Source organism: Juglans microcarpa x Juglans regia, chromosome 5D (genome assembly GCF_004785595.1).
Source record: "Juglans microcarpa x Juglans regia isolate MS1-56 chromosome 5D, Jm3101_v1.0, whole genome shotgun sequence".
In the NCBI taxonomy this organism is placed as follows: Eukaryota; Viridiplantae; Streptophyta; class Magnoliopsida; order Fagales; family Juglandaceae; genus Juglans; species Juglans microcarpa x Juglans regia.
This window is the reverse complement of record NC_054602.1, coordinates 240690-258352: the sequence shown is the minus strand read 5'-3', so window position 1 is coordinate 258352 and position 17663 is coordinate 240690. Positions and strand designations below refer to the sequence as shown.

The window sequence follows — 17663 nt, the reverse complement described above, 5'->3', positions numbered from 1 at the left end:
TGCATCTGATTTTCTAATCTACTTGCCTTCTCGTCTAAAAATTACGTGACTTCACTTCCAAGTTCAAACAAACAAAACAGAATCTTGAAAAAAATAAATAAATAAATAAAAAAAGAAGGTGCCTCATCAAATCGCATTGCAATGATTTATTTAACAGATTGAACTATATATACAGGGAAAAAAAATCCCTAACAATTAAGTAAACATATTCAAAAAGAGTTACCCTCATCGTTAAATTCAGGATTGAACAGAGATCCGATACAAAGACAAAAAAAAAAAAAAAACCCTCACCACCATCATTACTAATAACTATTTTTAAAAGTAAATTTCCCAAATCAAGGTCCCCAAAGATAAAGTTATCCCTCAATGGATCTGTAATAAAACACTTTACAAAGCAAGAAAGAAACTGAAACAGATTCAATCGGAATGGGAATAGTCGGGATCGTCGTCTTCGTGAAGATGGGAGGAAAGAGGGGGAGAGCAGAGAGAGAGGGCGATGCGGTGCAAGTGTTGGAAAGGGACGCAAAAGAGGATGTGGAGGACGCGATCGCTGCTCAATCTCTCCGGATTGCACGCTATGTATTGGCATAAGTCTGCGGAAACGTTGGCCACCCAAGCCGCCACATGGCTGTTCAACACCATCCTCGCCTTTCTTCTTTTCGTTGTTTTGCTCCGAAATGGGTAAAAGCGTGTTTCAGACGAGATGAGACGAGGAGGCTTTGCCTTTAGCCCTTTACCACCTACCTCTACATTTCATCCATAATTTCTTCGTTCGCACTTATTCATCTTACCTGCCGTGCTTTTTGTCTTCTCTCGTTGCCAGTATATATTTTCCATTAGAAGAATAACAATTTAATCAATCTATAACCTTATAATTAATAATATTCTATATATTTGTACATGTGCGATCGCTTATAATAAAATGATTATATAGGACTGAATTGTAAATATCATATAATTTATTGAGAGCTAACAGCCACGACTAAACATCTTACCATCATTCCTATTAATTACAGAACAGTAACATTTTCATCTCATGGTATCTATAAACTATTTAATACATAATTTATGATGTTTTGGTTGAAAGGAGAAATAATATTCAAAATTTTTTTTTTTAATGAAAATAAAAGAGTATCGTATTCCACTAAACTCGCGGCTATAAATGAGAACATTGAGAAGATGAATTGAACATGAGAATTTATAAAATGAGTTTAAACGACCTCTCACCAAACCTCGCCTCGTAGAATTTTTCTTGAAATAAAAGCATCAATACTGCAATTAACTACTATTTAATTCGGCATGCGTAATCGGCCAATCTCAAACATAATCAACATTGTCTCTTACCTTGGATAGATAGAGTTCCCAATTTTCAATTTTTTATTTTCTCAAAATCAAATCTACCAACAGTGTTGGAATGAAGATCAACAACAATAACCTCAATCCAACTTATTAAACAGCGCTTCACAAAGCAATTTGCCAGTGGTGAGCTTTCTAATCTCATACCAACAAATATGGAATCAACCCAACTAGTTTATATAGAGCCATTTCTTTTCTTGTATTTTTTTTTTTTTGGTTCTCTGTAATTTGCTGAACTTGAAAGTTTGTTGAGGTATACCGTATTCCACCCCCACCGTATAATGAGTTATCATATGTCTAAAAACTGGAAAAAATAAATAAAAAACAAAAAGACCTCAATTAGCTTATCACAAAGCTTAAAAGGAAACATGCGATAAAATTGTGGTAAAAAAGAAAGAAAGAGGTACTTGGTAATAAATTCAGAGTTTACAGCACAGATCCCATATTTTTCACACCCTGCCAATCTAGACAAAAAAAATCAGAAAATATTAACTAAAAGCAATATTCCTCATTTCAAACACTTCGAGCCCACTGTTTCTCTACTGAAAGCCCGAGGGTGTACAAAGCACGGTGTATGCCACCACTTGTGTTTAAAATGACATCCTTTACTTTGAGGGTGATCGATTGCTCAAGATCAGGCACAAGGTCAATCACTGATCTTCAAGATATCCTTTCTCCTCTAAGTATGACACTACTTGCACTGCCATGGCACCTGGTGTGGGGCAAAACCCATCTTTTTGTTGTATTTCAATCTGTAGAAAGGTGGAAAAATTATTCCTTTCAAAAAATATTTTTTATTTTTTTATTTTAAGGTTAAAATGCTTACTCATTTATCGACTTTGATATCCTGGCAGACAAGAATACAATTAGTTTTCAACTTTTCATCCTTCAATTAAGACATACCTCGCAATTCAACGGTGGTTCATATGGATCATCTATCCCAGTAAAACCTGCAACACAGTAAGGTTATTTGAAAGCAGCCAAAAGGTAATGGGCAAGAAATATTTGTTTATCACTGATATTATTATTTACCCTCCAAATGCATATTACAAAGTTGGGAATTAGCGTCTTGTAAAATTAGGTAAATCACGTATTTATATAGTTGCAAAGGAAGCAGAGGAAACCACCATAATTGAAGGGCAAAAAACGATTTAAATTCAAAAAATATAAAACAACAAGATAATCTGTGGTACAGTAATAACAGCAATGGACTAGATGAGAAAGAATAGGTGCTCCTACAGCACCTCCCTCTTGCTAAAGAAGAACCAAGGAAAATCTCACAAAAATTCCAGGAATTAAATAACATCAAGTTGGCTATTCACAATAGCATCATGATAATTGATATGTAATGCCCAAATGGAAGGCTTAACCCAAATGGCCTATACTTCAAAATGACTAATCAATGATATAATTGGAGCACCATTAGAACATTGAAAAGAGCAAAAACTTCTCCATCCCAAGCAAAGTGAGATCTCATACACCACCTACTCTTATCACTTATTAGAATGGAGTATCTCCTTATATTCCCGACATCCTTGTCGGGCCAATCTACTGTAGGTGGCATGGCTCAAGTCCCACATTTCTGGTTGGGATAGATTCTGATACCATTTGTAACGCTATGGAATGCCCAAGTCACATGGCCTATACTTCAAAAGGGCTAGTCAATGATACAATTGAAGCCCCATCGGAACATGATAAAGAGTAAAAACTTATCATTCCCAAGCAATATAGGATCTCATACACCACCTACCATTTTATCACTTATCAGAATGGGGTATCACAATGTATATGGTTAAATAAAGAGCAAAACTATAGCGCAGCCATTGTTTATTAAGCACACCCTACACTTGACGTGGATGTCTTTTTTTTTCTTTTTTAAAACCCATCCTTGGTCCCCATCCCACGTCCCCCTCCCTCTCGTCGCAGCACCTCTCCCTCTTCCCTCGCACGCAAGCGGGTCCTTGCCGTCGTAGCCTAGATCCGCCGCCACCGTTGACTGGGCCTCCCACTGCAGCCACCAAACACCATCACCGAGCCCTTCCTCCTCCCCCAGCCCGAGGCCCGTAGCTCCTCCATCTTCCCTCGCATGCGCGCCCTCTCTCTCTACATAGTTTCCCCACATCGCGGCTCAGATCCGCCACCTACGGCCGCGCATCACCACCCACGAGCATGCCGGACCTCCACCCCTCGGCCATACCCTCATTCCCCAGCCCACGCCGACCTTCCTCTCTCTCTCACGGGTCCTCTCTCCCTCATGGTCATATCTGCACCACCAGCTCCATCGTAGCCTCCCCATGACCACTCCTTTCAAATCCCGTAGAGGATGGGTGACGCAGGTGGTGGGGGTGGGGGTGGGGGTAGAGGATGGGTGACAAGCGGGGGGATGAGCTTGGGCGACGCGGGGGGGAGAGAGGAAGTAAAAAGAATTGGAAATGGGTGAAATCTGAGAGAGGGAATGTGGGTTTTGTTGTAGGGAGTTTTTTGTCATTTCCTTGAGCCACGTAAGGTGTGATCTGGCTACTCCCTAAACAGTGGCTGCTCTCCAGATTTTTTCTTAAATAAATATTGATTGATGTGCATAATAGATTCACTTGAAGATACGATAAGAAAATAAATAATTCATGTGCCATGATCCAGAATAATGTGCTGACAATCCATACCACACGAGGTGGCTGTCAACTCAACCATGAAATAGTTGAGGGTCAGTTTTTAGTTTCACTACCCTAATTAGTCACCAAATAAGGGTTCACATCAGCTGTTAAGGATGCTCATATGAAGTTAAAATAAGCTCATACATGATTTCTCTATAACTAAAAAAAAAACTTTATTTACAAAAGGGCAATGCAACATGGGAAAAGTAACCACACTAATATTCCTGTGGTGTATTCTTGGGTTCTTTCAAACTGATGATTTTTTTTTATATATAATCAAGAAGTTTTAGTCATAATAATAGGCATAGCCAAGTAAATAGGACGCATACATGAGTAATACATAACTAAGATTTACAACTGAAATAAGAAACTCATGGACATTAAGCCCATTAAGATCTATCTTCCCCGCCCAAAGCAAACTGATGATGCAGAGAACACAGCTTACAATGGTGCAGGTAAATAGTGGCCCTTTCTTTTCTTTTCTTTCTTTTTTTTTTTTTTAATTTTTTTATTGGCACAAGGTGTCCAGGAACAACTTCCTAACTAATCCCGGGAGTGCACAGGCCCTTGGCAAGGAGTTTCCCGCAAGTGCACATCCGATAATTCAAGGGGATAATCCCCCAGTCCGATGGCCCCTAGAAATTGTTTGCACCCAATGAGATTCGAACCTTGGACATTGGAGGGAGCAGACCACCGAGACCAAGACCTTTACCACTTGAGCCAACCCTAGGGGTTGGCAAATAGTGCCCCTTTCTAAATAGTGCAAGGGGTTTTTAGTTACACATTACAATTTGTTTTCTCCCCTTCTCTTATTGGGATTGATTTTCACATAATAATAAGCAGATACAACTAACAAAACAGATAACGGGCTCTTTCTTTTCTTTTGGGGGGAAAAGAAGACATCATGTCAATGCACCAAAAGTGCACGGTAAGCATGTTAAAAAGCATACCTTTGATCTTTCCAGCACGTGCCAGCTTGTAAAGGCCTTTTGTATCCCTCGCTTCACACAATGTTAGAGGCATGTTCATAAAAACCTGTTTACATACAGGCAAAAATGAAGTCCACCTTGAAAATAACAAAAACCAAGTCATAACCATGCTAAACCTCACGAGGAGCCTTGCCTCAATAAAATTCGCATCTGGCAACATTGCACGGCAAGCATCCCGATCTTTTCTATATGGAGATATCAGACTCGCAATACAGATCAGACCAGCATCCGCAAAGAGTTTTGAGACTTCCCCTAGATTAAATAAATAATAAATTAAGCACAACTCATGCTGTACTGAAATTGACCAAATGCTAGCCTTCACATTATAATAGCCCTTAGTAAATACTCATTTCCCTAGTTGCATCAACAGCGTGGCAATTGCTTCTGTTATATCTTTATTCAACAACTTTCCAAATTATCCAATACTCAATGTTCATGACAGAATCACTATGAACATAAACATGATCACCCCCAGAGCAATGTGTGGTGTGATAGCCATTAAAAGCCGGATTCAACTTCTATCCTTGTCAGCTGGTCATACAAGCCTTAAACAATATGATAGACAAGTGAACTTAAATTCAATATAGTCTTCACTGCTCAAACACCTCCAAGTCCAAAAATTGTCTGTTGTTTAAAAAAAACAAAAACAAAAAGAGGAAAAACAGAAACTTACCAACTCTCCGTATATTTTCAGTCCGATCTTCTGGTTTGAAACTGAGGTCCTAGTTCAGTCCATGTCGAAGGTTATCCCCATCAAGGACATACGACAGCTTTCCCCTAGAGTGCAGTTCTCTACTTAGTGAACATGCCAGAGTGTTTTTTCCTAAACAATTTGGACAAAAGAGTTCAGCAAGGCATAGCATCTACGTCAAATATAGCAGACTACTTGATCTACATCGTACATGGTCAAACCATCTCAAATTACCCTGCCTCATCTTTTCCTCAATGAGAGTTAGTTGCGCACACAAACATATGCATGGGGGAAACTAAGAGAAACGCCAGGGCACCTTCTAGTCAATAGATCACCCAAATTGCATCCAAAACCAATGCAAGATGATAAAAGTGCAGCGGCCACAATAGATGTAAGCCTAATATCAGATTGGAAATTTACTTTATATGCAAGCCAGCTAGAAAATAAAGTCAACCCAAAGTCCAACTTGGAAAAATGTGGCATAATATCTACAACAAGAAAAATACCACAACACATCCCTAAGAGCCCTGGGCAAGGTGCTAATCTAGGGTCCCTAAAATATAGAATATGAAAAAGAGGCTAGTCGGTTTAAAAACCGAACCTGATCCGCTGAGACCCGTAATCCATACGACACAACCTTTTTGATTAAGTAGCTTTTGTCTCTCAAGCTTCCCAACTGGACATTCTTGCCAAAATATATTTGTTGAATTGCTCAGAGTAGACATCGGAAACTTTCCTTCTGTTCCTTCCCACAGATAAACGTCGAATCATTAACAGCAATACAAATATGAAGAATTTTAGTAAAAGGTTTTTTATCGTCCAAAGTCAAAGATCTCATATTATAATCTTATGTTTTATGGTATAACTATAAGAAAAAGGGGACAGAAAGAATCAAACGAACACAGAAAAAAAATACCCAGAGAATGTATGTAGAGATATACCTCACACATATGAATATGATAAGAAAAGAAGCAAGAAATTTTGTCCAACAAAGAGGATGTTTGACATTAGGTATTCAGGGATTGGCTAGAGTGGAGAGACAACCCGTTATAGTTGCCAACCAACGGCTCAAAAAAGGAACAAAAAGACTGATCGGGTTAATTTCGGGTCTTCCACACTGATCTAGACACACGCTATTCTCTTAGTTTAATTTGAAGATTCAAGGGCAATGAAGAAGCAGAGAATGCAGTTATATGGCTATACTGGAATAAAAAAAGATAATGTCGAGGAACACACTTATATCGAATTGAGAAAATGCCCCCCTCCCCCCTTAATTTGATTGATTGTGTATTTTGCGGAAATAATAATAAAAAAGTGCGGTATAAATATGAAATAAATGGGATAAGTGATGTTGAATGAAGATTAAAATTGGAGACAGAAAGAACACTGGTAATTGATGAACGTAAAAGCGTACAGTAGCACACATTTTCCGTAAAGGAAGCGGACACTTGGGGTTAGCATGACCATGAAACAAAAACGATCGTATATCGGATATATCACAGAGAGAGAGAGAATACCTTTTTGCTGGTTTGGGTGAGAGGGAAATCAGTGAATTGTGGATACGGTGGTGGAGGTGGAGGTGGAGGCGGTGGTGGTGCTCCCGTGCTTTTGCGGGGTTCCATTTTGTTGAGGGGTATATAATGTTTTTGGTTTTTGGAATGAATGAATGAATCTGGACACACACCGAGTCGAGTGCCACTCCCTCCACCTTCTTCCTTTTTTTAGCTTTTTTCTTTTTTTTTTTCCTATAAAAAACCTTCGCGACTTTGTGTGTCCGTGTGAATGATTCATCTTCGCCGAATCAAACGGAACCTTGGCTTGTGATCCTGTGGACCTGTGGTTAGTCTCGGATGGGTCCCAATCTTCAGTTTTGGGTGACGTGGAACCTGTAATTATAAATTTATCAATACTTCTAGATACAACCGGATAGAGCACCCGCTGCGGAACCAGATTGCCACGTCATTGTGTAATATTAAAATAAAAATAAAAAAATGGAAGAAAGGAGGGAAAATCAAAAAACATAGAGGGAGATTAATGAAAAACGAAAGCTACTGTTAGTTCGAAACCAGAGAGGGAGAAACGGAAAGAGGTCCCATCGTGCGTTGGATGCGTCTTGCAGTGCCGTCGTGCGTTGAAAGGAAATCGAATCCAAAAAGCTGCTTTGGATTGGATGTTGTAAGAAACCAGAGAGGGAAACTAAAGAGCGAAACCAGAGAGGTCGCCATCGTGCATTGGATCCATCTTCGCCGTTGGGACTGATGCGGTATTATGCACGTCAGCCGATATATTATTGATAAAAGAAAAAACAGACGAAAAATAAGAAATGAAGAAAGGAGTACAAGCATCTGAGAGAGAAAATGCCGTCGCGCGTTGTGGGTAGGAGAACCAGATCTGTCGTCATCGTCGTTTAGTAGGACCGAATTTGAAGCCCGTGTTTGTTTTCTTTGGCTTTCTGATGGTCTTCAATACTCCTCCCTCCTTAGCCAAACAAAAAGCGTGGACCTTTGGGTTTAACCCGCTCTCAATCCCACCCAACGCCATGATAGACTAGTTGGTGTTTAATATCTCCGTGTATCTTCAATTGGCAGTGACAACAGTAGTACTTCACCTCCATTTGAAACCATGACTAGTTGCTCCGCTTTCATACCTTGTTTTATGCTTTTGACTCCGACGATGAACCAATAAAGGCACCGTCTTTCTTCAAAATGATACCCCGAAACATCCCTGTTTTAGTTTATTAGTCACCTTGACACCCCTCCCCCCCCCTCCCCTCCTCTCTGTGTCTGAAGCTCAAGCAAGAAGAATGACCATGTTTTTTCGGTGCCATCAGTGCTTATATGTATGGCTTCTGCTCTGAGGAGGAACGGCTATGGCAGCAACCGAGAGCAGTGATTCGCAGACTAGAGAGCTGGATCAGACGCCCACATGGGCTGTTGCCGGTGTCTCTGCTTTCATCATCATCATTTCCATGCCTTGGAAAAGGTCCTTCACAAACTTGGAACAGTAAGTGTTTTAATATCAACTTTTATGGCTTGTATTTAACTCCTTTTGTGGGTTTCCTCGTATTCTTTAACTTGTTTGCTCCAAATTAAAGACATTTGTAAATTTATGTTTATGTTTTTTCTGTCAACTCTAATAACTTATAAGTTATTCCAATGCCGGAATGATTTTCTTTCTTTTGATCGGAATTTTCCCAATTCTTAAATTCAAGCACTTAATTCGTGTACGGGAACTATTCCCTGCCTACCCAAAAACCCCAGTCAGATGTATACCACCGACCAACCTACCCTCAAATCTCCAGTCAGCAACTTTCCTCTGCTACATATTAATTGTTCCTTTTTTTCCAAAAGCTTCTGAAATCAAAGTAATGAAGGAACTCAAAATCCAGAAATTTGAGTAGAAGCAAATTTCTTACATCTCTGTATATCGTTTCCTATCTGTTGATTTAGCTGGCTTCTAGGGAAACTCCATTTTCTCAGCAAAGAAAAAGTAGAAGACAAAAACTCGTGAATTTTGACAACACATGAATAAAAAGATGTTTAAGAAAACAATCAAATATCACAAAGAAGTTGAAGCTGAGTTGCTCTGCTTGTTAATGACCTAAAAGAATAGTTTGTTTAATTTCGTGTTGTTCTACTTGGCATTCTTTTAATTAACACTAACTTTATATTGTAAAATTTCAATCCAGTGGTTTACAGAAAGGCAGAAGAAAGCTATGTTTGAAGCTCTGGAGAAGGTTAAAGCGGGTAATTCATCGTTACTTTGATCTCATGGAACCAAGAAACTCATATGAACTTTGATCGATTTTTTTCCCTTTATTTCTCATGTTTTCTGTTTTGCGGTGCTTGTGTGGAACCACATATTATGGATTCATATTTGACTTCTGATGCAATTATTGCAGAATTGATGATTCTAGGTTTCATCTCCCTTCTCCTTACCTTTTGGGTATTTGGCTCATTTCAGCTACTTTGATATGATTTTAGTTATTACCAGAAATGGCTATAAAGTGGAAAATATCACTAAGTTAGTCTAAACTTTGAACCTGTGAAACGATCACTAAATTAATAGTACTGCCACTAACAAAACCGATTAGTATAGCTATGGTACAAATTGTCTATAATTGTTCCAAACCAAAACAAAATAGGCATATACTAGCTTGGATGATATGAAGAGGCCCCATTCTAATTGTTAATATTTGAGTTCTGTCCAACTCTACTGAGTTGTGTTGATATTGGTTTTAGCAGTACTACAAGGACTGGTCATGTAATTTCCAAGTTTTCAAATTTATGTAATGGAGTTTGTTTTTTATTCTCTGGTCTTTCAATTATTAACATAGTCGTTTTAATTGGGACTTTTTGCAGGGTTAAATGTCTTTAATTATCAAGAAAACTTGTTCCTTTAAAAGCACTATGATTTGGATGTGATATGCATACTACCATGAGGTGAGAATTGAGATAATTTTTTCTGGCATAAATACTATGCTTGTGACTGTATGTAAGTGAATTCTTTTGGTAGGACAATACATTTGTCTTTATGTTAGATAAAGAGGTTAATACCATTTTGTAAGAAATGTGATGAGATCTTAATCAAAATGGCCTCAAATTTCAGATTACAGATTTGATTGAGCGTCAGTTTTAAGTGCGGGTTCCATCAAATTATTCATATAGTTCTTTTTTTAAGTGTGGGAAAATGCTGAAAAGTAACTAGCCTTTTGGATTATTTGGCTTTTGTACGTTATGGTTTTTATCTTATATCAGTTTATTTTTTAAAGAACTTTTTTGCTTGTCTGTTCAAAGCATTCAAAATATCCAAAGGGTGGCCAACTTTTCTATCTGCTTATACAGTCTCAAAAGCATCCATGAATGCCTACATAAGAATCCTGGCAAAAAAATATCCAAGTTTCTACATCAACTGTGTTTGCCCTGGCTTTGTCAAGACAGAGGATGTAGCTGTTTGTGGACATAAATATTGATAGCTTGTGTAAATAAATATTGTAGATTGTGTAGTTGTTTGTGTCCAGTTGTGTATACTGTGTTGTGGATTATGTCTAGGTGTATGTGTGATTCAAGATTTTGTGTCCAAATCAGGAATTGGGAGTATATTTTGTAAAATTTACCATACAAAACTTGTATATGAAATCAATCATGTTTCAATGTTAGTTCAGCTAATTTGTTTTTGTGCATGCATGAGTTTAGGAAAAAATCTATATAGCTTGTGCATATTTATGTTCAATTTTCATCCTGTGTATAACAGATTGGGAAAAGTCTATATAAAAGGTGTAGTTTTTGTTCCACTTATCATCTTGTGTATAATAGATTGGGAAAAAAATGTTATCAAGAATGTTATAGATAAGCTCAAAAGTGATCAAGAATGTCATAGCCTTCACGGTACCTCTCCCCTATATAAAAGATGTCTGGTCAAGTACCTAATCGGGCTTTGCCCAATTCAAGGGGAAGTACCATTTACAATTGATTCATAGAAGAAAAATAAAGAAAATATCTACTTATTTACATGTGTCCTATAGTTTATTCGAACGAAGCAAAATCTATTACAATTGATACAACCTAGTACAAATACAATAATATTCATGCACTTTTATTCTCAACCCTTCGCAATTTTTATTCGAGCTCAACCTTCTGAGCATTTCTCTCTCTCGCTCTCTTAGTTTATATTCCCTTTGCTGCAATGAATTTTGTTGTCTATCTTTATGTTGACCCTTATACACATGCCCGAATCCGACTTCTCCTATTAAGATCTCCTTTGAAAAACCATTTCTTCCAAGTTGTATCCAAGGATTGTTGTTGGAAGACCTATGCAGGTTGTTTTTGGAAGACGTGTATTCCTGGAATTAAAAAATATATACACCATTGTAGCAAGGAAATTGCTCCTAAAAGAATGAAAGTGACATCTCTTACTCTATGAGAATTAAAACAATGGAAAAATTAAAGCGCTCTAACACCAAGACAATAACCATACCATCCTTATCCGTGAGCAAATGTTAGCTGAAACGATTATAGCAGCTCCATACTCCAATTACCAAGGTTCTTAGCCTAAGATGGCAACAATAAAATTAAAAAATCTATGATTAGCACATGGCAACATAAATGATTTGATTGGTCATCTGATTTCTTGAGTTGAAAAGGCATAAAACCAAATGAAGAATCTACCTTTTTTGGTTTTTGAGTTAAAAGGCATGAAGTCCATTTGGTGAAGTAATCATTCCGTCAATAAAGTCTATAACTATTTTTAGAAGCCTTAGTGGGGTTTATTGATATAAATTATAATGACTTCACAATACTTAAGCACACACATAAAAGTTTAATAAAGTCTATAACCATTTTTAGAAGCTTTAGTGGGGTTTATTGATAGCAATTATAATGACTTCACAATACTTAGGATCATCATCGAAAGTGCTTTGAAAGTTCTGTAAAGCACTATACAGTTGCAAAACCCATTACTCTACTACTTCAATAAAACCAGATTATACATACATTATACAGAAAACCAAATACATAAAACCCATTACTCTACTACTTGCTTTCAAATATACATACATCATACAAAAAACTAGACAAGAAAGGCACGAAACAACGTCATTCTAATTACAAACTCTTATATATACAATCAGAATGAAGCAAAAAAATCTATTGATCATTAAAAGAGTTGCAGAAGAATTAGCTCCTCTCAATTTACCAAACAAAAATTCAAATATGTCAGTTTTTTTTCCTGGACTGGCATCCGATAACTCCATTAGACTTCTCATTCCTACTCTTAAATATATAAAACAGAGCCTAAAAGCTGTGGTATAAGCACGTCTCTAAACAAATATCCCGAGCATAAATAAGCAAGGCTTTGGCCGTTCCCAACCCAACCCACGAAATCCACGAAAACATCAACCAAAATTTACGGAAATCAACAACCAAGACCCACAAAAATCAACAACCAAACACACATCTAAAGAACAGGAAAATCAGCAACCAAAAATAAATCTTCAGAACAACAGAAACACAAAAACACACAACCAATAAAAACAGAAAAAGATCTAAAAATAGCAAAAAGAATATATAGAATATATTCATAGAACTTAGCTCATAGAAGAAAAAAAGGGCTTCGTCAATTCTTGGGTTTGGCTCTGTGGCTTCGTGGATACAACGACAAAAAGAGACCCATTGGGGTTCCTTCGTGTTTGTGGCTGTTTTCGTGAGACAGAGCAATGAAAGTACCATGTGTTCGTGGGTTGATCTGCGACTTTCTCAAAGATGAAGGGAGAAGAAGAAGATGCCAAGAGTTCGTGGGTGTCGCTGCGACTTTCTCGAAGACGAAGATGGACTGCTTTGGGTTGAGGGAAGGGGGAAGGAGTCAAAGGGGTCGGGGGGGAAAGTGGGATTCTATACGCGGAAGGGGGGATGGATAATGGGGGGAAAGAAATCGAAGGAAACCAGAGAGGGAAAGTGGTATTCTGTACGCGGAAGAGAGGGAGGGAGGGGGAGAAAGGAGGGTCATTTTGTTTAGTTTTATGCAAAATGACGCGTTTTCGTTTTGCCACGTGGGCGCCGGTTTGGCACCGGGTCCCCAAGTCGGTTGTATCTAGAGTTTTTCTAAATTTATATATGGTTTGATGCAAAGTTTTTGCTCTTGGATAAGATTAGTGTGGTATATTAATAAGAGAAATGGTATAAAGAAGTCTTAGACCACATATATATATATATATATATATATTTAATTAATATGAAATTTGTCATTTTTATTTTATATTTAAATGCATACATATTTAATCATTAAGCTAGAAGAATAAAAATGATAAATCATATATTAATTAGGTGGTGATCAAAATAAAAAGTAAATAAAGATATATTAATAATATTTATAAAAAAAAATTGAATAATACAAGTTGAGAGAGAATGAAAGTAGATGAATAAGGTGGATCGTATCAATGATCTCTAGAAATAGAACATTTAGGGACCGGGAGCGATGTTAAGAGTATATTTACACCCTCTAATAAAACTGTGATACATATAAATTTTAAGAAGTGAGCAATAGCAGTAATTATAGGGGATGAGTTCCACCTCCAGGTCAATCTCTCTTTCCCCACTTTCTCTCTCCTCTGAAGAGCTTATTTTCTCTCTCTCCTCAGGCCGAAACTCTCACGGTCTCACCTTCTAAATACCTCTCACTCTCAGTCGCACTCCCTCTCTCTCATTGCACTTGGTTTTGGAATCTCAAGTCCAAGATGCTTACAAGGACGATTATCAAAAAGCTGCCTTGTTTGGATAGTAAGATGAGATGAAATAGTTTTATATGAAAGTTGAAAATTGAATAAAATATTATTAGAATATTATTATATTTTGTGTGAAAATTTAAAAAAATTATCATAATAAGATAAGATGATATGAAACTGTTTCTGTATCCAAACGAGGCCTCAGTCTCTCACCAAGCTGAGAAGTTAGCCATTGCCTTTGTGTTATCAAAACTCCACCCGGAATTACAATCCGAATATTGAAGAATAAAAAAATATATTCATCATCTATTTTCTTATCATTCTATTATAATTTTAAGATGTGACATTAGATGATAAGTTTACAAGTAAAATATAATAAATAGTTTCCAATCATTTAATGTCACATTATAAGATGATGAGAATTAGGATACTCATCGAAGAATATAAGAGTATGTACAAACTACCACGGTGGCACAAAGACAATCTCAAGGATCTATAAGAGAGAGATCATAGTTAGGGATTGGAATCACTTCCATCATTTCAATGAGGGATCTTGTTCTTGTAACGATTACTGGTAAACCCCACAGTCTAGATACATTGCACGAGTTATTTTCCCAACTGTAGAACAAACAGAATAAAGAGATTCGTAGTTATTGTCCTATAGAAATTGAATAGGTATAAAAAGGCCTAAGATAATCTGTGTGGTATAAATATATAAGGTGTGTAATGTTTGTCGTTTGATCCAAAATAAATGGTTTTGATTGTCTTTTAAGATAGAACTCCAACAACCAATTGGATAGGTGAGAATGGACTTGGCCCATTATGGAAACGTCTACTTTTAAGTTAAGCATATGATTATTTGTAGTTGACCTCATTCGGTTATGCAATTTAGATGAGATGAAACGAGATAAGATGAGATGAGATGTTTTGTTAAAAATTAAATAAATTATAATGATTATATGAAATAAAATAAAGTGAGATAATTTGTTTGTGTAACAAGTTAAGCATATGATTATTTGTAGTTGACCTTGTTTGGTTATGCAATTTAGATGAGATAAGATGAGATGTTTTGTTGAAAATTAAATAAATTATAATGATTACATAAAATAAAATAAAGTGAAATAATTTAAATTTGTGTAACCAAACTAATCTAAAATTCCGACCTTTTCAAAAAGATACCTTTACCTTATATAAAGATGGAGGGAAGTGGAAGCAATGTTGCTCTAAATAATTAATTGGACTTGATTCGGTTCTCGCAATATTATTTATTATTCACAGTTTGGATTCCACCTAAATCTAATGGGACTCTAATTTTCTACGTAAATCAGAAGTTTTCAGGACATGTAAAACTAAACCATTTATAAAAGTTAAATATTCATTACCTAAACCTAATTAAAACTTGTTCTTTGAAAAGCATTGATTACTTTGATTCACTTTACCCAAAAAAAACAAAAAATTATAAGTGCTGGTCTAAATGCAAAGGGAATCTATCCTGTGCCCATAATGGAGGAGGCGATGTTTGTAGATTCTGACACGGAATTCCAACAATGATTCTCTGTGGCTAGCAGTAGGTAGCTAGTGGCAATTAACATTCCTCTCCATCTTTCTATCGTCACTACTCTACTACACATCTAATATTTTTTTATAATATTTTTCATAATAAGATATTTTTATAAAATTATGTTATTTTTATTTGATATTTTATAATAATACCGCATATTTTAAAATATAATTATAAAAAATATTATAAAATGTATTGTGTGTCTATCATTTTTTCATTTTGGATAACAGATTCCCTTCCCTTTCCTTCCAATCACTTTTTGTACCGAATTTCATCTTGATCTATTTCCGATTTACTTATTGAGAAAGGCAAGAGGAAACCAGCAAATATTGGAAAATATAATAAAAAAGAAAGAAAGAATAATCCAACCAGCTCTCTTTGGGTTTATTCGATCGTCGACTTGTTTAAATGGACTGTGACGTCCACTAGTTGAAGAATTGGAATAATTTAAATTCCTGTTTTTGACACCCCCCCAACTCATGGGAAGGAACTAAAGCATCAAATCAAATTTCTTCCTTTCTCATAATCAAATCAATCATTGTTAATTTCAAGCTTATTTTGAAATTAAAAAAAAAAAAAAAAAAAAGCTTTTTAATTTGGTGAATAAACATGCATGGGTGCTACACTCGTTTAATAATTTGAAGCGTTTTGAGTATCATATCATTGCAACTTTTTATGATTTAATTGCATGTTCATAAAATTAGCAAACACAATAATAATTTACAAATTAAGGAAGAAGATTAATTGTAGCTGTAGATGAGGAGGTATTGGTAGTTTGGTTTCTTCTTTATCTTTTAATTGTCACTTTGGATGGGTAGTTGGGGTTCTTCATTGGTGCAGTGGAAATTCAACCTCTTGACCCTCCAATCTTATTGGCTTCTGTGCCTTTCTTCTAAAGCTTCTCTCAATTATTATCTTTAATGGAGAAAAAAATATCATTTCATGGACCACTTCCTTTAGATTTATTATATTCTCAATCAAGCAAGTGTGTAAAGTGAGTACATTATTTATATTATTTAAATGATAAAATTTAATTTTTAAAATTCAAATTTTAAGATTTTTTTACTATCAAATTATGTCATATAATTAGTACTTTACTAGATATATAATCCAGCCCGACTTATAAATTGAATTTTTCTCTAATTATTATTAACAATGTTAATGATCATTTTAATTAGAGTGAAAAGATAAAAAGAGATCAATCAAGTCTTGTGCTCCACTCGATATGGTATATTTTAGATACATGATAATATAATTAAATTTTTAGCAATGGTTACATCAGAGAGATATATATAGTTGTATCAAGATCGATCCACTGTATATAAACACACATTGATTCATCCTTTACCCTTTTTTTCAAACAAATAATAATAATAGTAACGAATACAATATAAAGTCAGGGACTAAGAATAAAGTTGAGAGCATGATCAGTAAGGTATATACATAATCACACCCCTGAAAATTTTTTGGATAAAACTGATATATATATATATATATATATATATTCGGTGCTCATTTGGATATGATATATAAACGTTCACTTTCAAATATTGTAAAATGATGATGACAAGTAGATGTAATTGATGACCCATTAGCTAAGCTTAAAGAGAATTTCAACAAAAGGCAAACTGTTGAATAAAATTGACAGAAAGCTACGTATTAATCAAGTTGTTTTCCTCTGCCTCTCTTTCTTTCTTTCTTTCTTTCTTATTGGCTTTAGCTTTCCTCATTGTGCAGTCTCTGTCTGACGACACCTTCAAAAGCAAATATTTAAAATTAAATGACCTAATAATAATGATTATGATTATGGACGCACACACGTACACGCAAGCAAACACCGAGACACAGAGCTAGCTGTTAATCACTATGCCATTCAAACGGGCAAGGAAGGAGCAGAGAACATTAATATGGCAGGGCAGCTACTTAACCCCTCCATCTGCCCTTGATTATGTTTCCAAAAATGACTCTTCTGCATAATAATATGGCTATCGCGTTGGATTGCACCTTCTTCCATGACCATTTGTGGCTTTGCCTTTCCACTGCTTTGTGTTTCCACGTTTGATTATTCTTCTTCTCTCTCTCTCTCTGTCACTCTCCCTATTGAGTCATTGACTGACGAGTGACGAGAAAGTAGTAGTAGTAGCAGTTGTAGTAGTAGTAGTGTGAGTGTGTGACAAAAGGTTAATGGAAGATGAGT

General features: G+C 36.1%; 1 protein-coding gene and 1 long non-coding RNA gene across 2 annotated transcripts; one reads left to right on the top strand and one right to left on the bottom strand.

The window, feature by feature from the left end:
* Nucleotides 1-1748: 1748 nt before the first annotated feature.
* LOC121264725 (adenylyl-sulfate kinase 3) lies at nucleotides 1749-7402 on the bottom strand. The gene is given in 7 exon segments (XM_041168023.1): nucleotides 1749-2108; nucleotides 2260-2306; nucleotides 4958-5042; nucleotides 5130-5248; nucleotides 5670-5819; nucleotides 6289-6426; nucleotides 7205-7402. Coding segments are annotated over 6 exon segments (627 nt in total). The 5' UTR covers nucleotides 6413-6426; nucleotides 7205-7402; the 3' UTR covers nucleotides 1749-2006.
* Nucleotides 7403-8514: 1112 nt separating this feature from the next.
* LOC121264727 lies at nucleotides 8515-9633 on the top strand. The gene is made up of 3 exons (XR_005940547.1): nucleotides 8515-8690; nucleotides 9376-9433; nucleotides 9589-9633. It is a non-coding gene; the product is annotated as an uncharacterized LOC121264727 (long non-coding RNA).
* Nucleotides 9634-17663: the final 8030 nt, after the last annotated feature.